The sequence below is a fragment of the Dipodomys merriami genome, unplaced genomic scaffold (genome assembly GCF_024711535.1).
Source record: "Dipodomys merriami isolate MVZ:Mamm:240054 unplaced genomic scaffold, mDipMer1.0.p SCAF_1, whole genome shotgun sequence".
Classification (NCBI taxonomy): domain Eukaryota; kingdom Metazoa; phylum Chordata; class Mammalia; order Rodentia; family Heteromyidae; genus Dipodomys; species Dipodomys merriami.
The window spans coordinates 60988350-61014476 of NW_027202270.1; the positions used below are offsets into that span (position 1 = coordinate 60988350).

A 26127-nucleotide genomic window follows, 5' to 3' on the forward strand; every position below is an offset into this window, starting at 1 on the left:
TAAATTTTTTTCACCTAGTCTGTAGGTTGTCTGTTCATATTTTTGGTGGTACTCTTATAAACTCAAAGTTTTAAATTCTGATGAAATCTAACTTACTTTTTTTGTGATCATTGTTTGTGCTTTTGGTATCAAGTCTAAGAATCTACTTTCAAGTCTAAGGTCATGACTTGCCCTTCTCATCTCTTCTAACAATTTTTATCTATAAGTCTCATTTAGATTTTGGTTCCATGTTGAGTTTTTTAAAAATATATAATATGAAACGCCCAACTTCATTCTCACTTGGGCTTAGGGTAGGTTCACAATGGTAACATTACCATTTTAGCAGCTGAGTTCTTGGTAGATAGGCCCCTTCCACACTGGAATCCCACATCCCCTGATTGCCACTCTATGAGCCAGGAGCAAGGTCCCTCAGGGCCTCAGTATTCTCTGTGGTATTGAGCCAAACCTCTGTTACATGTGTGGGGCTGGAATGAAGGTAGCTTCTGCTCCTCTCTTCCACACTTGCTGACAACTTAAGTCTTAGCAACAGGTAGTTGGGGACAGGAAGATGAATTCTGATGTCCTGCTCCTCCCAGGTCTCCTAGAGTCTTTGGCTGCACCTGTGTGAGGTGGGCTTTCCTCACTGAACTGGAAGCAAGGAGGGAGGGGACAGGCCTTGGCTCATATACAACAGACTCTCACACTATTCTTTTTGAACAAGTGTTTTTCATTGCTATGTACACTTAGGACCATGTCCAAAGATTTAAATAGTCACGAGTGCTCATATTGATCATTTCTACTCGTTGGGCTGTGAGGCAGGTAAACAGAGTTCCTCTTGCTAGTGCCCTGCTATGGAATCTGGAAAACTCAGCCAGACTATGGGCAGCAGAAACGCAGAAAATTCAAGTGCCAGTGCCCACATCATAATTCATTCTATGTATATTGATTAGGTGCCAACTATGAAAATGACTCACAACTAAAAATGGATTGGGTTAATGGTAACTAAAGCACAGAGTTCTGTGTTATTAGACAAATCTTTACCCCATAAACTTTATGGGTTATCTACTATGTGAAAGATATGGGCATTTTAAGAGGCAAAGAACTAACAATCATTTTGGAAATTAGATTTACACACACACACACACACACATACACAGAGAGAGAGAGAGAACTAATAAAACCAAAGCAGTCTATGCCAAGTGCCCAGAGAATAAATGCTCTAGTTTTTCAGAGGCAGTAGATCTATGCAGGGTTGCAGTGGGCTTGAGGATTCAGTGGAGAGCTCAGGTACATTTGGAGAAGCTAGGATCCAGCCTGATATGTGGGGTGGGTGAAGGGTGTATTCCAAAAAAACAAAGGAAAGCAAGAGGTACTGAAGTGAGGTGGTGTTTGATATGTTTTGGTAGCAGCAGTGTACAGAAATAACTGCTTCCACCACACTGGACTGTTTCTACAGAAAGATTTATCTGGAAACCCAAGGCTGTAGATGTCCAGAAATGCCAGCAGGCATTGGAATATGGAATTGGACTGTATCTTAGTGAAGAGTTATTTGGACAGAAGAGGTGTTAGGAAAATGGCTGGGCCTGTAGTGTGTAGGAATGAATTGTGTGACATGTGTGTACACATACATACACATGGACACTAGGGAACGTAGAGGCCAGGAGACTAGTTTTGAGACTTGCAAAAAGTCTGGATTAGGTGAAAGGGGGAGAATTGTAAGGAAGTGTAAGGTGGACAATAAAATACAAGCAGGATTGTGATAAGGCAACGCGATTGTTGAACATGGCAGCTCGTCCCACAGATAAACGGATAAACAGACACTCGAATGCCAATGTATATATTAAGAAATATATACATTAGAATGTAACTTATATTCTAATGAGGACTTTCTCCTGCAGTAACGATAGTAAAACGGAGTCTGCTTCGTAAATTTACATATTATTCTCTTCCCCCTTTCCTATTTCTTTAAATTCCTCATTTCCATGATCCCTTCCTTTTAAGTAGATCTCAAATGGAGCTCCATAGGTAATCTGCAGGAGGAAAAGAAAGGGTCTTGGTTTCAGAGATGAGTTGCCTCCCCTGGAAACAGCTCTGTGTCACACGGGAGGCGCGTGGCCAACTCCTGCTATTTAGCAGGTCTAATGTGACCTTCAAAACTCCTTAGGACACGTGGGTCTCTGGTGGGGCTGCATCTGCAGTCAGAGTCCTGTGGCCAGGGGTCTCCAGGCTGCCTGGGCGTGTGTCACTCGCTCGCGGCTCGAGGCCAGAGTTGCGTGGTAGACACAAAAACACAGGGGACTTAACAAAGAAGAAAGAAAGAAAAAAAAAGAAAGCAAACCCGAAAACCCCTCATCTTAGCACAGTGGGCTGAGGAGTGAAGTCCGGAAGGGAAGGTTCAGCTTCTGCCCTTTTAAAATTCCGTTGCAGCAACACACACGCGCGCGCACACGCGCGCACACACACACACACACACACACACACACACACACACCTTCCCACTCCCCGCCACACTGCACCAGCTTCCCTCCCCAAGTCCTGATTCATGAACCGTGCCACCTTTGTCTCATTTTAAACTGTGCAGACTATTTTAATCCTCCCACCACCCCCATCCCAGATTTTTTTTTTCCCCTCCCTTCATCCTCTGGCAAGCTCCGAGGGAGTGCGCTCGCGGGGTGGGAGAGCGCGTCTCCGGATCCACCCGGGCGGGCGCCGGAGATCTGGAGAAGCCCCCTCCCTGGGACCCCCGCTGGGGGAGGGGGGCGACCCCGCTGCGGGCCCTTTAAGGTGCGGCGCGCTCACCCGAAGTGCGGGCAGGCGGCCCGGGAGGCGGCGCGGGGCCCGGAGCCGGGTGGGGAGGTCCCGCGTGCGCGCCCTCCCGCGCCCCTCCCCGCCCGCAGCCCGGCCTCGCGCCCCCGGCGCCCCAGCGGGCCATGCCGCGCCTCTGAACCATGTCCTCCTCCTACGCCAAGAACGGGACCGCGGACGGGCCGCCCTCCCCCACCGCGCAGGTACCGCCCTCTCTTCCTCCTCCCGCCCCCGCCGTCCCAGCGCCCCGCCTTTGTGCGGGGAGCGCCGGGCGCCCCCAGTCCCGGAGTCGGCGGCCCGGCTCCCCCACCCTCCTCGGCTCGGCGCCTCCCACCCCTCCTCTCCCGGGCCGCTGCGCTCCGGCTCCCGAGCCCGCAGCTTCCCCCAGCCGATGCCGGGGACTCGGACCCCGCACCCCGACAGTCTTTGTTAATGGATGTGGTGGGTGCTGGCGGCGGGCCGCTCTTGCTCGGGAATCTTTTCGGCCGTCGAGGCTTAGAGTGGGTGGGCGGGGGTGGGGGGTGGGGGTGGGGGTGGGCGCTGCGTTAGGGAGACTCCGGGAGACGCGGGTGCGGGCTGGAGGGGGAACCTCCCTTCCCTCTCCGGGGAGCGGTCTCCCCCCCCACACCCCGGGGGGACGCGCGCCCCGGGGCGGCCGCGCGGCTCCCCGCTGCGGTCCTCACTGCCTTCTCTCTCTGGCCCCGCGTGTCGCGTGCAGGTGGCCCGCGGCACCACGACCCGGAGGAGCAGGTTGAAGAGATCCGATGGCAGCACCACTTCCACCAGTTTCATCCTCAGACAGGTAGGAGGCGGGAGGGGGCCGAGCGCGCCCCCGTCCCCGCGCGCACGTCTGGGGCGCCCAAAGATTTCGGGTCCGGGGTCGTCCCAGTCATCCCAGTCTCCCCCCCCCACGCCGCCACCCCTTCCCCCCCGTGCCGGTCTCGGTGGCCCGGACTCCTGGTGTTGCGGTCCCGGTGTCTCCGCACCGCTCCGGGAAGTTTGTGTTTTGTGGACACCGGTCGGTGGGGACCCCGAATGTGGCGGCGTTTCCCCGGCCGTACCTTGCGCGCGTGGAGAAGCGTCCCGAAATGGTGTGTGTAACCTGATTTCGAGGAGGCTGGAGACCTGGTTGGATCCGGGGCTCCGGGTATGTGTCCCCGTTTTGGAACACGCTCCCCGGCGCCCCGCCTCGTGGTCTGGGGCTGGGGAGAGATCTCCAAGCTCTGGGCAAAAGGAAGGCGCTGAGAGCTGGAAGTTTGCGCTCACTTCGGGAGCGCTTCTGTGGTTGGCTCCCCCCTGCTTAGGGCGCAGATTGAGCGCGGATTTGGAGGAAAGCTGGGGTGAAGCGCTGGATGCCGGGCGCTCTACTTCTTGGCGTTCTGAAGGAATCACGCCATTGGAGGGCTCCCCTAACTTTACCATAATTCGGCGAATACTCTCCGGACTTCTTGCTGCCTGGTGCGGGTGGCAACGGCCCGAGCATCGCCGGTGATGCTCAGATGCCTTTTCACCTTGGCACCGGGAATCGGGTCCTTCCTTTTCAAACTCCTGCCCGCATGCTCCGGGGGAAACTACCCCCCAGCTGCCGGCGTCAGGGCGATCACGCGAGCGTGGTTCACCTGCTGCGGTTCTCTTTGGAGCAGAAACTGTTGGGTGTGCGCGTTCTGGGTGACTTGGGAAGATTGTGGTGGTGCAGCGGGAAGCTTTTTTGTACCAGGTTCTGCCGTGGACTGCTGGAGTGACCTTGAGGAGTACTTTTCTCTGTAGGTTGCTCAGAACATCGCATAATGGGTTTCCAACCTGTGAGTGGCAGGGCAGGGGTGCTGCTGTTCCTTTTGTGATGATCAGCCAGTTTAAACAGATTTTGAGTTGCAGAATGGGCTCCGGACTCACAATGGGACACACACCTCTCCTAAATGGGCTATAAAGCCTATTTGCATAATGCTTACTGTGCACAATTTTACTTTGTGTACACACAGGAATTGTTAAGTGTTCTTTAATTCAGTGAGCACTTAAGCATGTACGCCACTTAAATGCATTTTGGACGCTGGATTTATTCTAAAAGTATTCTACTTTCTTTGCTGCACTTAGATTATGTATGTTTAGTTAAGGTAAAGCCATCGTTCATCGTTCAAAGTTTACCATCTTGCAAATGTTTATTTTGTGGATGCTTATTTTGGGTAGTGTTTTCTTTTTGCAAATTCTTGGAAATACTAATTATATAGCAGTGTGTTCTCTGAGCTGTTTGACTAAAGCTTTGGAGATTATCTCCACCAACCAGCACTAACCTAATGCTTTAGTCTTCAGAGCACAAATAATATTCTTTCTAATATTTGCATTTCCTTTATTTGTGCCAGTAAATGATTGAATAATATATGTGTAAGCTCTTGTCAAGTGTGCTGGCTTTAAATGTAAAAAGTAAATTGAGTGCAGGTGGCTCATGCCTGTAATTCTAGAGCTGAAGGTCAAGATTCGAAACCAACCTAGGTAGAAAAGTCTGTGAGACTCTTTTTTTTTTTTTTGGGTCTGGCCATGGGGCCTGAACTCTGGGCCTGGGACTGTCCCTCAGCTCTTCAGCTCAAGGGTAACGCTCTACCACTTGAGCCACAGCACCACTTCCGGCTTTTTTTTTCTTTTTGCTTATGTGGTGCTAAGGAATCGAACCCAGGGCCTCAGGCATGCAAGGCAAGTGCTCTACCACTGAGCCACCTTCCCAGCCCTATGTGAGACTCTTATCTCCATTTAACCAGCAAAAGGCTGGAAGTGGAGGCATGTTTCAAGTGGTAAGGTGCCAGTTTTGAGCTAGAAAGCACAATAATAAGAGCATGAGGCCCTAGTTCAAGCCTTGATATGGACACACACACGTGTGTGCACACACACAAGTATTGTAAAAGTTATCTACAGAGTTATTTGGATCAGTACAAGTCTTGAATAAATATAGTCCATAAAATTTTCTGAAACTGGGATTCACTGGTACAAAAAATTGGTATAAATTCAGGAGTTCATTATAATACTATTATACATAATCTTTCTAGTTTGGTGCAAAAAAAGAATACCCTTGTTTTTGAGCTCTTTTGTTTGTGAGTACCCTACACAGGATGGAATTTAAGTAGTGTCATACAGACTTCTATAAGGATTTCAAAACAAATCAAAATATTTATATTTCTTTGAGAAGATCACACATGCGACTTAAAAGTATCTTTGCAATGAAATTGGACAGTTTTTACCCAAATGCCAAAACCTTTTTGTAAAAAAAGAACAATGATTGTTTAAGTTAGTAAAGCTGTGTTTTTCTAAAATGGTCAGTGATTTATTGATATCAGAGTGCTTGATATGGTAGAGCAAGTGATGGGGTTTCTTGGTGATATTTCTATCTGGTTGCTGCCTGTGTACAGGAAGAAGATTCTGGAGATGTTAATTGTGTTGTTAGATTTCTATCCCTATGACAAGTATTGGAGAAAATTAACTCAAAAGAACACAAAGGTGGAGTTTGGCTCATTTCACAGGTATCAGACCATGGTCACTTGGCTTTGTTTTTGTGGTCTTGCTCTCTTCCAGTCAGCTGAAGAAAAGCAAGAGGGAAGGGAGCAGGAGGAGGAGAGATAGAACACTGGACAAGATATGCCCTTTAAGGCCACCCTCATGTGTGATTGGATTAACACCTAACACCTCTGAACACTTAGCTTTCAACATAGGAATCTTTGGGGGACATTTCATATCCAAATTATAACACCAATACAATCTGCTGCTTATTTTCTTGTTCACATTATTAACATATATGGGGGAAAAGCTTTCACTAAAATTTTTTAAAAAAGTAATGTGATATATTAGACAGTGAAGACCAGGGTGAAGGATAGGGCATTTGCGAACTTAATGAAACTTTCTTTGTTCTTTGAAGAGTGTCATTATGGGTATTTATGTGTATGTGACAACACACATACACATATACATACATACACATATGCACACATGGAATTAGCTTGAAAACAAGAAGACAAAGGAAAGAGAGCCTGCTGCTACATTAAGGATTGCTCACAAAGTCCTACAGGCATCTTTTACCTTGTTTCCTGGTCTATTGGATTGCTGGCCTCCACAATTTAGAAGGTTTTGGAATAAATCCAGGGAGCAGCTAGAGGGCTTCTTTGAGGAAAGGTGAGAAGATTAAATATTTTTGTCACTGAAAGGAGAGAAATATATGAGTGACCCAGAAATGATCTTCAAAGTGTATACAAAGCCAGACACTTTATGGAAAGGTGATGTACCGTTTTTGCTCTTCATTGAGGATGACATTCAAGAGTGTCTAAAATAAGACAATGATATTTTTACAGCAAGCAAGGTTTCCTTAAAAATATCGCTATCATTGCAAAGGCTTTCCAAGTGTGGCCATAGAATTTTCTCCCAGGAGATTGCATTCTACAGGCTAGTATGAACGGATTATTTATATGTGTTTTTCATTTCTAGGTAGCACTTTAGTGGTCTTTGCTGTGGGTCCAGCACTGTGTTAGCTATTTTAAGGGGAAAAAAAAGAAAAGATAATTGAGGTACAGCTTTTGTGCTGAAAAGATTGTGTAGTCTGGTTTGAGAAATAGAGGTGTATGCAAATAATACAGTGAAATGTAATAAGGACCTTCCTCATTGAGTTCTGAATACCCATGGGTGTCACTGCATATACAGTTTGCACAGAGTAATCTGTTATTCCTCTTCACATTGGGGATAGAAGAGAAAAATCTGCTCAGAATGAAATTAGTTTTTTCACCTCTTCTTGTTAGGTCCACTCTTAGGATGATTGCAAGAGTCTTACAGGCCTGACTCCTACCTGCTTATCTGTTTTTGTTTTTGTTTTTGTTTTTGTCGGTCATGGGGCTTGAACTCTGGGCCTGGGTGCTGTCCCTGTGTTCTTCAGTTCAAGGTTAGTGCTCTACCTCTTGAGCCACGGCGATACTTCCGGTTTTCTTGTTGTTTATTGGAGATAAGAGTTTCATGGCCTTTTCTGCCTGGGCTGACTTTGAACTGTGATCCTCAGATCTCAGCCTCCTGAGTAGCTAGGATTACAGGTGTGAGCCACTGGTGCTGGGCCTCAGCCTTATCTTGAGCCATGATGTAGATCTAGATACAGAGCTTGAGTATATTACTTTTCCTCCTGCCACACAGGCTTTGCATATGCTGGGCCATTTATGTGAAGGACTCTTGCTATCCTCTCTACCTAGGTGGCTTTGAACCTTCCTTTGCATTTATGAGTTTAGTACTCACTTCCTTTTTTAACCTCTCTGAGGAGGCCAGTTCCCTATCCGGAGGCTTCCAGAGCCAGGGCCTAATGCCCTGTTTCAATAGCACAGCAACCATTAAGATTCAAAATATGATGTTCTGTTACTGTCTATCTCCCTGTCCAGGTACTGAGTTCCATAATGCGAGATATGTCTGCATTTGATCTTTGTGCACCTAGCAGAACAGCTGTTCAGTAATTCTCATTTGGACAAATAAAGGAATAGATGAATGGAGGGCTAACTTGATATGCATTAGGTTTGAGGTTCTACTCCAACAATAAATGCGTCATTTAAAGGGCATGCCTCCTGCTTAAAATAACAACAATTCATTTCTGTGCACTGGGCAGACAGCTCTACTTCATGTGATGGTCTGTGGACAGTGAGTTGGCTGGAAGGTCCAAGACTGCCTCACATGTGTGGCTGGCAGTTGGTGCTGGCTGCCAGCTGAGAACTCAGGTAGAGCTGCTGGCAGAGGGCGGAGCTTCCTTCCACCTGAGAGTGGGCGTAGGCGTTTATGCTTCCTGACAATGTGGTGGCTGGGTTCAAGCAGCAGCATCCCCATAGGCACAGTGGAAGCCGCTGTTCTCCTCACCCTCAGTTCCACAGGAAGTACGATGTCACTCCGTTTGCATTTGCTGAGAGCCTGACCCTTTACAAGGGGAGAGAAAAGAGACAGTCTTCTGATGGAGTGTGACAAGGTCATATTGCCAAAAGAAGTATGCGTAAAAGGAAGCACAAAAATAGTAAATCAAATTCAGTGTTAACTACTATTCAAATTAAGTTAAAGATCATTCAGTCTAGATGGAAGGATGGTCTAGGATATGCAAGGCCCTGATTTCTATCACACAAAAAAAAGGTTATATGAAAAATTAAAGGAAGATTATATTCAATAGGTGCTAGAAAAAAGTATTTAAAAATATACACAATATGTATATATATACACCCATATATTAAATAAAAATATATATGTAATAGGGACCAAAAGCATTTGAATATATACACACACACACATACAAGTGTACATACATAATACATACATGTGTGAATTTATCATGCTGGAGATTGAACCCAGAATTACACGCTTTCTAGTCAGGTATTCTGCCTAGAACACAGCCCTGTATTTGATAATTTTTAAACCAATTATAATTTAAGATTAGTCATAGCTGGGAGTGGTGGTGAGTGTCTGTGGCCCCAGCTTCTCAAGGGGCCAAGACAGGAGGATGGCTTGAGCCTAGGAGTTTGGGGCCAGCTTAGGCAACAAATACGACCCTTCCCAAAAAACATACAACAGGGGCTGGGAAGGTGGCTCAGTGGTAGAGCGTTTGCCTTGCAAGCCTGAGGCCCTGGGTTCAATTCCTCAGCACTATATAAGCAAAAAGAAAAAAGCCGGAAGTGGCTCTGTGGCTCAAGTGGTAGAGCACTAGCCTTGAGCTGAAGAGCTGAGGGACAGTGCCCAGGCCCAGAGTTCAGGCCCCACAACTGGACCCAAAAAAACCCCAAAAACAACATACAACATGTTTAGCAGTCAGAGAAGGATTGAATAACAAGATATTGGCAGAGTACTATTCAGCCATTAAAGAACAAGTAAAGTAAATCTGTATGAAATGATTTGGAAGTACATTAATACATTCAAGTGAGAAAAGTAAGACCTAGAATGATATCTAATAAAATTTCATTAAAAAATAGAGCTTGTGGATAGAAGACAGGGCTTAGCCATCTTTAGAATCATCTGACTCAGAGGAGGCAACTGAGTGTGTTTTAAGGTATGTTAATCAGAGGATCCTCACAATAATCTAGTGAACCTACATCGTATTTAGAGATCTAAAACATATTCAGATTCTGAGTTGATACTATAATAATACAAGTTGGCAGACAAATTCTTTGCATTATAATTTGAGTACTGGTTATAGACGTGTTTCTCTGATGAAATGCGAACTCAGCAGCAGAAGGTATTGGGGCTTTCTACATAGCTAAGAATAATCATATGCCTAGAGGCGGGTAGATATGCCAAATTTATCCATAAACTTAGAGAATCACAGTATTTTAGAACAGGAAGAGATTGCAGATGGAAAAAACTTCAATTCCTCATTTTCAGATAAATACAACATAGGCCCAAGGATATAAAGGTCACAGTAATAGACAGTGACAGAAGGAAAACAGTACACATGGATTTGGGCTACTGTTTTCTTTTGTTTTTAACTACAACTCTCTTTATCTCTGAGTAATCAAGACAGACATAGAGGGTCAGTGGGATATGGGTGCATGAAAGGGCATGTGGCGCTCATTCCTCTGAAGTCCTAGAAATGATATGCTTGCCCCCCCTTCTCTCTTTCTCTCTCTCTCTCTCTCACTCTCTCTCTTTCTCTCTCTCTTCCCTTTTTTTTTTGTCAGTTGTGGGGCTTGAACTCTGCACCAGGGCACTGTCCCTCAGCTCTTCAGCTCAAGGCGAGAGCTCTACAACTTGAGCCACAGCACCACTTCTAGTTTTCTAGTGCTTAATTGGAGATAAGAGTCTTACATGGTCTTTCCTGCCCGGGCTGGCTTTGAACCGTGATCCTCAGATCTCAGCCTCCTGAGTAGCTAGGATTACAGGCATGAGCTGCCAGTGCCCAGTTTATTTTTCATTTTTGAGGCAAGGTCTTGCTATATAGCCCAGGCTAGTCTTGAACTTGAGTTCTTCTTGTCTCAGCCTCTGAGTGGTAGCACAGAGATGTGCCTGGCTCCAGAAGTGTTCTTGAACTGGGTGATTGTGGAGGAACAAGTATCAATGGGACAGTCTAGAGCCTTGGGTTCTTTGCCAGTTCCATCTAGGATGGCATGTTTTGCTTGCATGGTTCATAGTTCATGCAGAGTAATTTATATGTTTATTTACTTAGACACTGTATAAGCCAGAGTCTATCAAAACTGTTGATCTATCAAAACTACTTGAGTTATTCACTTTATTGTATTGTATTTTTACAGTGGAGGAAATGTGACATAAAGGCATGGCCAAACAGGTGATGAGAGAGCTCAGAAACTAGGCCTAGAATTTGGCCACAGCAGGAAGCCACAGTCACCTTATGCTAGAAGACTAGGGAGGAGAATGCTACTAAAGTTCAATGCCTGGAGTCATCTGGCAGGAGCTAAAATCTAGGAATCCCTCTGAGAAGGAGAGAGACAAAGGAGGAAGGATGTAGCTTGTAATCTCATCTACTTAGGAAGCAAATATGGATGTAGGAAGATGGCTGTCGGAGGCCACACAGTCAAAAGTAGAAGGCCTTACCTGAGAAGGATTGGGGACATGGCTCCACGGTGGAGTGCTTGTCTAGCAAGCATGAGATCCTAAATTCAATCCGCAGTACCACCAAGGAAAATAAACACAATGAAACTCAACATAAAGTAGACAGCACCTCTGTGAAAAAAGAACAGTAAGAGATACACCCTGGCTTACCCCCTCTCCCCCCCCCCCACCCCCGCCCCCGTCATTTGCCATTGCTTGAGCTCAGGTGGCAGCCAGCTGAACCAGGAGACTACATAGCAGCCTGCAGGCCTTGGGTCTCCTGAGATATGAGAGCCCTGGAAGGTCAGGAGCATCTGTGAGAAACAGGCTAGGCCGGGCACAGCCCTTTTAATATTTTAGCTATTGCCTGGAAGACAGGAGTCATTTTTGTCAGGAAAGTCAGAAGATTGTTGTTGTTGTTGTAAGTTGAGAGTCCTTGCTTAGTTACCAAGAACTTGAAGAAAAAGTTTATTCTTCCTGGGATGGGAAGGTGGCTCAGTGGTAGAGTGCTTGCCTTGCATGCAAGAGGCCCTGGGTTCGATTCCTCAGCACCACATAAGCAGAAAAGAAAAAGCCGGAAGTGGCACTGTGGCTCAAGTGGTAGAGCGCTAGCCTTGAGCTGAAGAGCTGAGGGACAGTGCCCAGGCCCAGAGTTCAGGCCCCACGAGTGGACCCCCCCCCCAAAAAAAATTTATTCTTCCTGAATTTTTCTGTGTGAGTCTTCTCAAATCGAAATGTGACAGAGCAAGAAAGAACTCTGCCTGTCTTGGCAAACTGTTGCTTTTTGGCTTGAATAAATTGATCTGAATTTATGAAGTTTCTGATTGAGAAATCTAATTACTGGGTAATTGCCAGTTAACCAGTAATTGTGGCTTATCTCTGAGTCTCTGTTCATGGTACGCAGAGTTCCTTAAATTTATGTTAAATAAACAACAATATATTCTTTAGTAAGATAAGGTTCTATTGAGACTTATATATTCTTTGATTCAAGGTTTAATCTTTCTAGGAAATTACAGCAATATGTATGGAAACCTAATCTGAAAATAATTTGGTTTGCCCTTTAGCCTCTCCTTCATTATTCTATTTGCTGCCCCAGTGGTGCCCCCGGGTCTCAAGGAGTAAATATTACTCCTTCAACAAGGAGAAAAGCAAAGGCAGAGTTGGAGAGAACATTCCAGCAGGTTACTGGGCCACATGTGTAGCAAAGTATGGAAACTAGTCTTCCATTACTGGTGAGTCTGCTAACTCAGCGATTTTATCTGTGCCAATCAGAGCTGGGGATGATAATCTTCTGGCTGTGTTCATACCATTGTCCAGTTTCATCTTTGTGCCAGTACTTTGTGGTCTTATTTCTGAAGCTCAGACTCAAAGCACAAGTCTCCACCAGCGTAAGCAGTTTGTAGCTCTGCAGGCATCATCGAGGATAGACTGACACTGTTTCCATATGAATGGAGAGTGACCACGTAGGTGTCATGCTGCTCTATAGTTCTCTGAGTTTTTGCACTCTTTCTAGCAACTTGTTGACAGCGTCTCACTGAGTAGCACAGGCTGGACTCAGACTAGTGCCTTATCCTCCTGAGTGCTGAGATTGCAGGTGTGCATCACCTTCCTGGTTGTTAGCATCATTTTGCAGAGTGCTTCCTTTGTTCCCTTTTTTGCTGGAGTTCTCTTCCCAGTGTGTGCACTGGGTCTGAGTCATAGGCTTCAAAAGTATCCGTTCTCAGAGATTACCCTTCAGTGAAGTGTTTCTGGTGAGTGTGGAGCCTCGGGACTCTTCTTGTCATCAAAGCCAGTGGGTTACACCACACTGGTGGTGCCAGCTTGTACCACCCTCAGTCATACCTACTACTTCTTCAGATTAGAAAGTGTCACATTGAAAAGTCTGAAAAAGAGGCAGGTTATTGTGTCCAAGCAACTCCCAGGAAAACACATTGGTTTAAGCAGTTGGCATTTTCCTTCCTTCACACAGCTACATACCCTATGCTTCATGAGCCAGACCCACAGCCAGGCACAGCATGTTGTACTCTTCATTCTAGAGGAGAAGTTCTGAATTTGATTTTGCAGAAACACACCAGGAATTTCACATGGCTTTAATCATACATACTAGAGTGCTAGAGGGATGGAGGGGGGATAGTGATGGGAAGGTAGTGACCTATGTTAGTCAGCTTTCCATAGCTTATAAAGAGAGAGGATGGGCTGGAAACAGCTCGTGGGTAGTATTTGCCTAGCATGGGCGAGGCCCTGGGTTTTGATCCTCAGCATCACAAAAACAAAAACAAAGGGGAAACAATAGGTTTAGTTTGGCTTATGGTTTCAGAATTTCAGTCTGTCATCAGTTGGCCTCATTGCTTTGGGGCCTGTGGCTAAGCAGCCCATCATAGTGGGAGCATGTGGTAGAGCAAAACTGCTTACCTCCTGACCCAGATGAGAAGGGAATGGGGTCCCACTGTCTTCTCAGGACCATGTTCCCAGTGACCTACAGATCTTCCCATGGGGCCCACCTCTCAAAGAGTCTACTATCTCCCAATAATGCCACCATGGGGAACAAGACTTTCACACATGCACCTTTGGAAGACACTTATCCAAATCATGGCAAAGCAGAAATAGAAGCGTATATTTATGACAACTCTATACTATCAATTCAATTTTAAGGAAATTTAATTTTACTGGTTTCAACTAAGAATAGTGACGAGCAATCTGAGAGAGAGATAGAGATAGTAGAGATAGTCAGACAAGACTAGTGTATTAGCAGCACTTGGTTGGCATATATTCACATATATCCTTGTCACTCTTTGAAGACAGATCTTGTTTTTACTAAACATGTCCCTCTGGAAACTTTCCTACTTTCTTTCTTTTTTTTTTTAAATTTAATTTAATTTTATTTGTGAACATACTGTACAGAGGAGTTACAATTACATGGGCAGGATAATGTGTACATTTCTTACCAAGCATTGCAGCCTCCTCCTTTGTTTACCCTTCACATCCCTTCCCAGCCTCCCCCCTCCCCCCCAATCCCAATCCTTCTCCCTCCCCCCCTTCCCCCCGCCCTCCCTTCCCCCCGCGCCCCCCCCCCCCACCGACGCTGCAAAGCTCGTTTTGGACATGACAATTTGTACTTCTCATTGTTGCAACAGGTCCACCTGTATCCTCAATCAACTGGTTTTTCCCCATCTCCTCTACAAGTTATACTGACATCAAATATAGTGAAAGCAAGGGTTATACTGTGGGGGAGGGACATACAAAGCAACAAAGAGATAATCTTATAAATGAGTTAGAAACACATGCATGAAAGAAAAAAACATTAAAATACACATCTAAGGGTTCATTTTCCTGACATCACATTATCTGACCTTTTCCGCTTGACTCATACATATACTAGATATTACAAATAAGGGAAACCATGGGACCTATGTTTCTTTGGGCCTGGCTTACTTCACTTAATATAATTTTTTCCAAGTTTTTCCATTTCCTAACAAATGGGGCAATGTCATTCTTTCTGATGGAGGCATAGACTTCCATTGTGTATATATACCACATTTTCTTCCTACTTTCTTGTACATAACTTTTCTTATTATACACATAAGCAGAGTAGAGGTCATTACTTGAATCTGAAGGAAAGACATCCAGTATTTGTGTTTTAGATGTGGAAAGCATTGATTATGAAGTGGCTATAAAATTTGTTCAACAGATACTGGAGCTTTCTAGTCATTTTGTTAATCATTTGGATGACATATTGTGTCTGCTTTATTTTTTCTTTCATATTCTTTTCTGTTGGTGGATAAATCTTTCTCCAGGGTTGCAGTTTAATTGCTGAAGCAGTATTTGTTTTGAGAGGAAATATTTTATAAACGTGAAATGAATGTACTTTTTCCTGGGCTGTCAGAATCACTAGGAGTGGGACGCTTCTGAGTGTTGACGGTGTCCATATATTAGGATATTTTGCTATTCCTTATGGAAAATATTTTGCAGTTTCTTTTTTAATACACGGAGGGCTCAGCAGTCATGGAAATATACAGTACCTTCTGCCAATAAATTTATCATTCCTTCTGTAATCTTTTCAAATGGCCTACTGCTGCTGCTGAGGTTAACAATGCAAATGTTAATTATGATTCAGAGCTATATAGATGGGTACAATGAGCATTGTTATAGCTAAGATGCTCAATAAGCTCTGCGTTCATATTTTGTCTCAAGTGTATGCATGTGTGTGTGTGTCTTGAGCAGCAAAAGGGAAGGTGATATTTCAGAAATTTACAGGTTTTCTGTTGTCATCATAGTGTAACATTTTCATCCCCCCTCAAAAAGTTTATTACCATCAACCATTCCCCATTCTCTTTTATTACCATTCCCCATTCTCTTCCTCAGACACTAATCCACTCTGTCTCTGTGTGTTTGTCTATTCTGGATGTGTCATATAAATCGCCTCATGCAGCAATATCTGGTATTTTGTGACTGTTGTTACATTTTTAAAAAATATTTTTGAGGGTCTTTACATTTCGTATTATATTTTTTCTGGTCCCCAGGGGTTCAGTGGCAGCTCCTGGTTTAAGGGTGCAGACATTGGCTTGCAGCTGGAAGTGAAGTTGGCTTTCCATCCTTTGAATGGAGCAGTAGGGGGGGGGGTCACGTTTTTATTTATTTGGTTATGGTCTCAAGTTCTCAAGTCTTAGAGCTGGATAGATTCTTTTGTTAAACCATTTGATCGGCATAGAAATCAGGCTTCTGACCCTGACGTTGTCATCAATGGCTCTGTCCGTGGTGGGAGGGCATATAATAGAACATCACAACAAAGACACGGCAATTTCTATTATTTTTTTATGTCCTGGATATTTGTAATTCAGATGCATCCTGTGCTTTATCTAGATGTTCCTAATAATGCAGTTTTGATAATTATATATATATTTTTTTCTGAGAACTAGGATTAGGGAGAAGGTAGAGTGCTCAGTCCCAAGCTAAGTACAATATTTATGGGAATTATTGGGCATATAAAACTGTACTCTATGTGGCAGGTGCTGCTCAATTATATTTGAGCACTTCCCTGGGGGACAAAAGTCAATTATCAACACAGTCGTGTGCGGGAGAAATAGGTCAGCTGCAAACATTCTTTGCTAATTTCAGAAAGCTTGAGGGCTGATTTAGTTTGGGAGATATTTGATTCTGTGGTCTCTTGTGTTGAGAACTGTGGTAGGGATTTTTTTTTTTTTTTTGGGCATTGGTGGTTGTATTTCTTTAACACACTATAAATACTTCTTTTAGTCGTGTACAATGAATATTAAACCAGATAGTATCTTTAAAATATGATGACAAATTGGCACTATTAAGAGTTTTGTGTACTATGAGTATTAAGAGTATTTCTACATTAATATTAGTATTTCTACACTTCTAGAGATACCCAGGAAATGCCATATTCCCAAGCATTTATTAAACTAGTAGTTTTACATAAGACTAAGGTGTTAATTTTTTTTAAAAGCAAAGGCTTGGATGTGTTTTTAACACAATTTTTAACAATTTTAAGAGTATAGATCAGTAAATCAAATACAGTATGAAATACTTTCATAGTAGGAGATCTGGAAAGATATTTTGGGCAGATAGAATAAACATTGAATTTATACAACACTCTGCCATTATCCAGACCTTCATCATACCCCTGGCCTTGTGTAAAACAACAACAACGACAAAGCAGCAGACTTGAATGCTTCACCAAGGCTGGGTTCTAAGTGGAGAAAGGTCCCAAAGTAGCCAGCCAGCCCCTCAGGGAGGGGGTAGGAAGGGAGGAATGAAAGGGGAAACTGCTTGGAGTGGAACCTTGACCCCAAATACCTGTTTTCGGAGACTTGATTGCTTTTCTCTCTCTCTGCCTGAAGTTCCAACAATTTCAAGATGATTTGGGTTAACGAGCAGCCTATTTAAAAAATGTAAAAGTTCCCAGGAGCCTTAGGAATTCATACATTTTACCATCTTTAGAAAAACATACCACAGCTGGGTGGCTGGTGCAAATCCTAGCTACTCAGGAGGTTGAGATCTGAGGATTATGGTTCAGAGCCAGTTCAGGCAGTCTGTGAGACTTTTGTCTCCAACTGACCACCAGAAAACCAGAAATGGAGCTGTGGCTTAAAGTGATAGAGTTCTAGCCTTGAGCAGAAAAGCTCCAAAAAAGCCTAGCACCACCAAGCCCACTACCAAACACAGGTCCTGATGTTCCTGGGTCCATTTGTCACCAGGTTTCTCCTGGATGCCCTAAGCCTTTGTGGCTACACATATCCCGGTTTACACTTAACCCCTGTGGGCTTTACGCCAATCCCTCCTTCATGCTAGGCTGCCTCCTCCTCCTCTTCCTCCTCCTCCTCCTTCTTCCTTCCTCCTTCCTCTTTCCTCCTTCATGCTGGTACTGGGGCTTGAATTCCTGGCCTCTTGGCTCTTGTTTGGCTTTTTCCACTTATAGCTGGTGCTCTACTATTTTTTTTCCCCTTCCCATCCGTTCCCATCTCCTCCCCCCCCCCCTACTATTTTGAGTCATACCTCCACTTCTGGCTTTTTGCTGGTTAATTGGAGATAAGAATCTCTTGGTAGCCCGGTGCTGGTGGCTCACACCTGTAATCCTAGCTACTCAGGAGGCTGAGATCTGGGGATCCAGATTCAAAGCCAGCCTGTAGAGGAAAGTCCGTGAGACTCTTATCTCCAATAAACCACTAGAAAACTGGAAGTGGTGCTTTGGCTTAAGGGGTAGACTGCTCACCTTGAGCTGAAGAGCACAGGAACAGCGCTCGAGCCCAGAGTTCAAGCCCCACGACCAACCAAAAAAAAAAAAAAAGAATCTCTTGGATTGATCTGAGAATCCTCAATTGTCAGATCTTAGCCTCCTGAGTAATTAGGATTACAGCCATGAGCCACTGATGCCTAACTATGTTGTATCTTTTAAAAATGGACTCTGCTTGCTTGCTTGCTTCCTTGCCTCCCTTCCCCCTTCCCCTCCCTTCCCCTCCCCTCCTCCCCTCTCCTCTCCTTTCTTTTCTCCCCTCGCTCCCTTTCTCCCTCCCTCCTACCTTCCCACCTTTCTTCCTTTCTGCCTTCCCTTTGTTTGTTTGTTTCCTGAGTTTGAACTCAGGACCTGTACTTGAACCATACTTCCAACTTCTTTTGCTTTATTTTCCAGATAGAGTCTCATCCTTCCTGGCTGCGACTGGTCTCAATCCTCCTACCTCTGCCTCCTAAATAGCTGGGGTTATAGGCATGCATCACCACCCCAAGCTCTTTCCTCTGGACAATAACATTTCATCTGTCAGAACCCCACTGGAACCTTCTCCATGAAGCTGTTTCTTGTGCACCAGCTCTCCTCTGGCTCTGCTCTATCACTATTTTGCTGGTTCATTTGTTGAATTCTCCTTTGTGTGATAGGCATGACCCTGTAACCCACCCACCTGTACACCTTTGATTTAATCATTAATGGACCAAGAGGAACAAGAGGAAGGAGAAACAGAGAAGATATAGTACATCCACATTAAGTATGCTTTCTCCCTGTTCACTTTCTCCCTGTGGGGATGTAGTACCCCAGCTCTTTGCTCCTACCATCTCCTCTGTAAGCCCAGAAGGCATCTTTCACAGGCATGTGGCACTATCCCTTTGTGGTTATCTGCCACTATGCCTGGATGAAGGCATCTTCTGCTGCACTGGTACCTCGTGCTTCTGTGAGGACAGTGCTGCTTTCTTCAGCCCAGTCTGGATAGGCTGGTCTCCTGACTTTCTCAACTCTGGTCACTCTGTCCTCAGGCCTTCAGGCACTTCTTAGGCCTTGTATCTCCAGATATCTGTCCACAATCAGCTTCTTCAGCTCTGGCCTGCATCTGTCTGTTGAGTCCCCCTAGGGAAGAGACATCATTCTGCCTTTGCTCAGACTGACCACAGAACTTGTGGCTAGTAACAACTGCCCTCTCCAGCCAGCATGTCTTCCTTGTCAACCTGCACACATGGATATAAACACAAACTTTGTAACCCTAGGCTCAGCTGAAACACATCCATAATCACTTATGTGCACTTGAACATGTGGAGGATCCAGGTGAATAGTAGAAGAGGAGGGAGGGTAAGAGAAGGTGAATATATGGCTGGGATGAACCTTAGAATGAAGACTTTGGAAGAAGGAGAGCATTGTCTGAGGAAAAAGAAAGTGGTTGGTGGGAGATGGTTTCAGAGAGGAAGTATATGAAAATCAGTTAGGTATATATGTAGCTGGGATTATAGGCATATACCACCACCACAAGCTCTCTCTCTCTTTCTCTCTCTCTCTCTCTCTCCCTCCTTCCCTCCCTCCCTCCCTCTCCCCCTCTACTATAAACATATATATATATGTATAAATAAATATATGTGTGCATATATGTGTGCATATATAAACATATCTGTATATATGCTGGAACTGTGTCTATTAAGGAAGGAGAAACTCAGCACAAATTGGATAAAGTATAGAATTATTGAATCACATAGTGCAAATACAGAAGACTACATACCTCAGGTGTGGCTTGTTCCAGATATTCATGACTTCATCAGGGCTGCTTCTTCCTCTGTCTACCTGCCATACCATGCTCATCTGCATACAATTCTGTGTTCTTTTTTTTTTTTTTTTTGTCGGTCGTGGGGCTTGAACTCGGCCTGGGCGCTGTCCCTCAGCTCTTCAGCTCAAGGCGAGAGCTCTACAACTTGAGCTACAGCGCCACTTCCGGTTTTCTGGTGGTTTATTGGAGATAGGAGTCTCACGGTCTCTCCTGCCCAGGCTGGCTTTGAACCGCGATCCTCAGATCTCAGCCTCCTGAGTAGCTAGGATTACAGGCGTGAGCCACCAGCGCCCGGCCAATTCTGTGTTCTTAAGCATGCCTTCTTTCCTAGAAGACACAATACACATATGTCTTGGATCTCATTGCTTGGCATAGCTTATGCACCAATACTTTGGCTAAGGCACAGCCTTAAGTCTGCAGTTGGCCATTCCTAGGGAAGCTGACTCTGGCTGAGGAAGAGGAGGAACCACTCCCTCAGGGAATTCTGGCAAATTCTTCCTTTTCTTCCTCCTTGCTCATGTGTTTCAGGGATGAGTTAAGTGAGAGATTTTCTCCCCACAAATGGTGTAAAATATATACATTGTAAAACTGCCATCCTCACTACGTTTTAGACAGTTCAGTAATTTTAAAGTACATTCGTGTGATGGTTTAGCCACCGTCAGTACTACCCATCGCATTAGTCCTAGACAAGATTTTATACACTAATCCAGCACAGAATTTCTGTCATAACAATATTTTTCAATGAGGAAATATGTACGAAGTTTAAAGTAGCTGACTAAGCAGTGACCTTCTGGAATACAACACAAGTTGACACAGGATGACTGCTTGAATTAATGTCTCTCAGGCTCCACTTCCCTTTATGCAGAGTAAGGTTGAGAAGAGGGGAAGAGGTGACCCCTACAGTTGCATCAAGCTCTGCTATGGTAAGGTTTATGTGAGGCATGTCTGCAGAGGGTCTGGTCACCTCACTCTGTTTGGTAGAAAATGGTACATTCTGGGCTGGGAAGGTGGCTCAGTGGTAGAGCGCTTGCCTTGCATGCATGAGGCCCTGGGTTCGATTCCTCAGCACCACATAAGCAAAAAGAAAAAAGCCGGAAGTGGTGCTGTGGCTCAAGTGGTAGAGCGCTAGCCTTGAGCTGAAGAGCTGAGGGACAGTGCCCAGGCCCAGAGTTCAGGCCCCACGACCGGACCCCCAAAAAAAAAAAAAAGAAAAAGAAAATGGTACATTCTATGTAGAAAACTTCAGTACCTACACTTGCTCGAGGAAGATCAACAAAGAAAAGCATAACAGCCGGGCGCTGGTGGCTCACGCCTGTAATCCTAGCTACTCAGGAGGCTGAGATCTGAGGATCGCGGTTCAAAGCCAGCCCGGGCAGGAGAGACCGTGAGACTCCTATCTCCAATAAACCACCAGAAAACCGGAAGTGGCGCTGTAGCTCAAGTGGTAGAGCGCTCGCCTTGAGCTGAAGAGCTGAGGGACAGCGCCCAGGCCCAGAGTTCAAGCCCCATGACCGACAAAAAAAAAAAAAAAAAAAAAAGAAAAGCATAACAAATTAATCGATGTGTTTTTACATGGGACAAGAACCTTCATAAACGAAGGCCTGAGGACCCAGGGGAAACAGTTTTTCTGCTTGGGTTTGGTGAAGAATTGATAGCTGTGTGGAACTTATGGACAGAACCTTATCTACTCGGACTGACTGAGTGGGAATCCAGCAAGCCCAATTCTGATTCTTCTTGCCCCCTCTGCGTAGCATTCCTTCTTATGCATGGGGCACAGAATTTGTCCTTAGGGTGGCTTGTGTTAGGATAGAAGAGTTCTAGTTTCTATGATCTGTTTTGATGTGGGAGAATTTTAGTTTCTGTGACTTGTTTTAGAGGAGGCAAGATGACAGGCAACAGGTGGGTAGGAGGTGGTGAGAGAAACTTCCAGTCTCCTTGTTTCAAGTCTTCAGTGTATCAAAGCACCCTACTTTTTGAGCATCATGTTGTGGGCCTGAATGGTAGCTGTTGTGGAAAGTCTATGTCACTTAGCTGCTGGGATGAATTCATAAAGGCTAGGATAATTCAATGTCTGGAAAACTTTTTTTTTTCCCTGCTGGTCCTGGGGCTTGAACTCATGGCCTGGGTGCTTAGCCTCTTTGTGCTCAAGACTTATGGTCTACCACTTGAACCACAGAGCCACTTCCAGCTTTTTCTGAGTAGTTTATTGGAGATGAAAGTCCTATGGACTTTTCTGCCTGGGCTGGCTTTGATCAATGAACCTCAAATCTCTGCCTCCTAAGAAACTAGGGTAACAGGTGTGAGCCATTGGTGCCCAGCTTGGAAAACTTTGATGAGTTCATTTTTTTAGAATGCAATGAAGAAATGACGTGGACAAGTCTAGAGGAGGAAGGGTAATTGATCTGGAATTTATAACCCAGTCAGGCATATGCATGAGGCATAAAAGGATGTACAAAGCATAGAGTGGGTTGTCAAGAATGAAGCATTTGTGAAATGTGGTGAGATGGTTCTCAGATATGTATCCTGGAAGCTATTAAGAGGAAGTCTGCTGAGGAGTGAGTAGTGCAGCTCTTGCTATTTCAATTATTACAGCTCCAGGAAGAGCAAGGAGCTAATGGGCCTTTCAATCTATAATACAGAATAACAAAAGTTTCCATATTGGAACTTTGCGGAAGGTGAGTGGAACAACAAGGTTGATTCTCACCATGTGCAAATGCTGCATTGAGAGCTTTCAATACCTACTTTCTTGCATCTCTCTTATTTCTCAGGGGCCTGATACTTGTGAACAGACTGCCATGATTGCCTGTTTTCTAATAAGGAAGGAAGGAATTTCTGCTTTTAAGTAACAGTAAGACAGGCCTCATATTTTTAAATTGCCTGGCTATTTTTTTTTTTTTGTCAGTCATAGGGCTTGAACTCTGGGCCTGGGCACTGTCCCTGAGCTCTTCAGTTCAAGGCGAGTGCTCTACTGCTTGACCTACAGCGCCATTTCCGGTTTTCTAGTGGTTTATTGGAGATAAGAGTCTCATAGACTTTCCTGCCTGGGCTGGCTTTGAACCGTGATCTTCATGTCACAGCCTCCTGAATAGCTAAGGATTACAGGTGTGAACCACCAGCACCTGGCTGCCTGGCTGTTTTTATACTGAATGTATTTCCCAAAGAAACATAGGTACTGAACCCCTAACCAGAGTGATGTCATTTGAAGAAACAGAGATTGGGAATGTCTTGTTCAGATGGGATTGTTAGGGTCAGGCTCCATGTTGGAACTGGGACCCTTGTAAGGAAAGGAGAACCAGAATTTGCTCTTTGTCATGTGAGAAAACAGTAAGAGGGGTTCTGTCTACAAGCCAGGTAAAGAGCCTTCACCAATTACGAAATAGGCTAGTACCTCCATCTTGAAATTTTCAGCTTCCAGAATTGTGAGAAATAGATCCCTGCTGTCCAGGTCCCCCATTCTGAGATATTTAGTTATAGCGGCTCAAGATGATGGATACACAAATATAAGCTGGGGCACTTGACAACTGTTTTCCTTCTCATTCCTCTTCCAGTTAGTAGCACATGCTTCTTCTCCATTATGTAAAAATATATTTATATCCTGCCTTATTCTGGGAATGATTTCAGTTAGCTTATATGATATCATAAATGAATCTCATGAACTAAGGGGAAAAACTGGGTAAGACAGTGTGTCAAGTACACAGAGTTGGTGGCACTAAAATCTTGTTCTCTGACATGATTGTGACCTTTTAATGGCACTACTCAGAGGGGAAAGCAAGATCATTTGCAAGATTTACAATGTCCAAGTGTAAAAGTAAGTTTGTTTTGGCTAATGTTTCCTATGCTGAAAGTAGAGAGAAATTTATCTCACATTTTCATAAAGTTGAAACTGTACAAAATAATACATTAGAATCTGAATATTGGTGACCTACTACTACTACTAATGAATAATTCTGAATTCTGAAGTTTTTTCTTAAACATTTTAATATATTGATATCTCTCATCACACTGCAATACAGTTTAGTAAAAATAACCATGTAGGATCCATTGCTATATGGCTCACAAGGTCTGCACATTTTAACCTTGGCTGCACTTTCAGAATCACAGATCCTTCTGCCTGGCCACATCTTAGCCTAATTAAATCAGGATTGCCAGGAGTGCAGGCGGGTAGAATTAAACATCAATATTTTTCAGAACCCCAGATGATGAATGTAGTTCTCTGGTCTGATGTAATCCAGGCTTTAGAATGGCTCTTTTCAACCAAGGTTTATCATTCAGGATAGGTTAGGTGATACTGCATTAATCAACACTTCTCCAAAACAACAAAGGGTTATTTTTTATTCAGTTTTCACACACCACCTGTAGATAATGTGTTTACTTGCTGTAATGTCCAGTAGAGCATTATTACTGTTTGCTGCAGATTAGGAAGAAGAGACATGACAGATCACTCACTGGCTCCTGAGACTTGCCTAGGTCAATGCTAAGATGCTGTCCCACTGAAAGCAAAGGAAACAGTATTTATTTCCCTGTCACTTAGTCCATAGGTAAGTGAGCATTTGACAGTGGGTAGATCTATTCCAAGAGACCAGGGGTCCAAGGATCCAGCTGTGGGTGGCTCCTGCTATCCTCAATTGAAGTCCATTTTTGGGTCCATCTATGGTTGTCACCATGTTGTAGGCAGTTCAAAGGGGAACGTGGATGATAACCAGCTTCATTTGTAAAGGGATGGCCAGGAGTTAAGTATATTTCTTTTTACTACCCACTGCCCTGAACTTTATCATAACACCTCTTCTATCTTCAAAGCAGGCTGAGAAATGTGGTCTCTGACTGAGTTGCCACGTGAAGGGTAAAAATTGGGACAGTTCTATTTCTGGAAGGAAGGAGAGAATAAGTGTTGGGGACAGTTAGGCAGACTCTACCTCACTGCAGTCATGTGGTTTAAGCATAGAAATCCTTCGTTCAAATGAAATTGTAGATGCCATCCTTGATGATCACGGGTGGAGATGCTTTGATGATGTGGGACCACTGCCCAGTGTTCTCCTGCTCTCTGTAGCATTGAAAGGCATCTTTAAAGACGTTGAAAGCTCCATGAAAGTCACAGATGTTAATGAATGGGAAATTTATATACACTGTAGAGTACCCACCAAAACTATTGTTGCTTACAGAAGAAACTTGTAATGATATTGAACTATTGGAACTAAATGTTCCTTTTAGTCAGTTCTATAGGAAAAATAAAAAAATCTCAAATCCATGTTTCTTCTGCTACCCGAATTCCTAGATTAATTTACTGTGCTCTCTCTCTCTCTCTCTCTCCTCACCCCCCTCCCCCCTTCCCTAGCTGCTGAATCACCCCCTTTGCCCACCAGGCCCATTCTCCCTATAACCACCTAAAGATATCTTTTAAAAAGGAAATCAGATCATGTCTTTCTCCTGTTTCATACCCTCCAGTGGATTTCAATTGGATTTCAAATGTAATCTAAATTTCTTAATGTGGCTTATGAGGCTCTGTAATAATTTAACTCCTGCCAGACTGTCCTCTTTCATCTTCATCTTTTATCTTCCTCTCCTTCTTCTCCTGTGCCTGGCCTTCTTTATGTCCTTTCAATAAACCAATATTAATCTTGCTTCAGCCTTTTTGTATATCTGCTCTTTTCATGATGTTCTTTCTCCAGCTCTTTACAAGACTGGTTCCTCATTCTTAACACACACTCACATTTTTATGGAGAGACCTGTCTGACTGCCTAAGATTGACCCCTCTGCCTTACTTGGCATCACGTTCCACTACATCTGAGATTCTCTTCTGTGGTTTTACACATTCAGTCCTGTTATACCTCATTGGAATGTAAGCTCCCAAAAGGTTGGCAGCTGATGTGACCATGTCACCGTGCATTCTGAGTTGACAGATTAGGCCTCTGGAATGTAATTATGTGATAAATACTGGTTGGTGGACAAAGAGATTGACAGTGAATCCTGAGATTTGGTAGCCGGGTAAAGAATCTGGGTAGGAGCTATCTTTATTGTCAGGAAATTAAGAAGGTGTGCTGGCAGTGTGTGAATGTTGAGGATTTCCTTTAAAAATGAGGTGCCTCAGAGGTAACCAGAAAAGTGACGTCTTTTTAGAACGTTGTTCGGAGTTACTTGGAAACATGCAAATGAATATTCTTGGACCCATATCGTCAATCCCAAAGGCATAGCTACAATGATTTTTTTCTTGGCATGGAAAGTACTAAAAGCTGTGTAATCAATCACATGCTGCTTCTATTATCCCCTAGTTTGGGCAATTTCC

General features: G+C 44.3%; 1 protein-coding gene across 2 annotated transcripts in view; it reads left to right on the top strand.

Annotated features, from left to right (window-relative positions):
• The first annotated feature begins 2823 nt into the window (after positions 1 to 2823).
• Positions 2824 to 26127, top strand: part of Cacnb4 (calcium voltage-gated channel auxiliary subunit beta 4) — a 270533-nt gene continuing 247229 nt past the window's right edge. The window contains exons 1-2 of one of the 2 annotated variants that reach the window (XM_070023272.1): positions 2824 to 2987; positions 3503 to 3586. In XM_070023272.1, the coding sequence (XP_069879373.1) occupies positions 2928 to 2987; positions 3503 to 3586 (144 nt within the window). In that variant the 5' untranslated portion in view covers positions 2824 to 2927. Of the gene's footprint in view, positions 2988 to 3136; positions 3226 to 3502; positions 3587 to 26127 lie in introns of those variants that run through there. The other variant, XM_070023273.1, reaches the window with a different exon arrangement.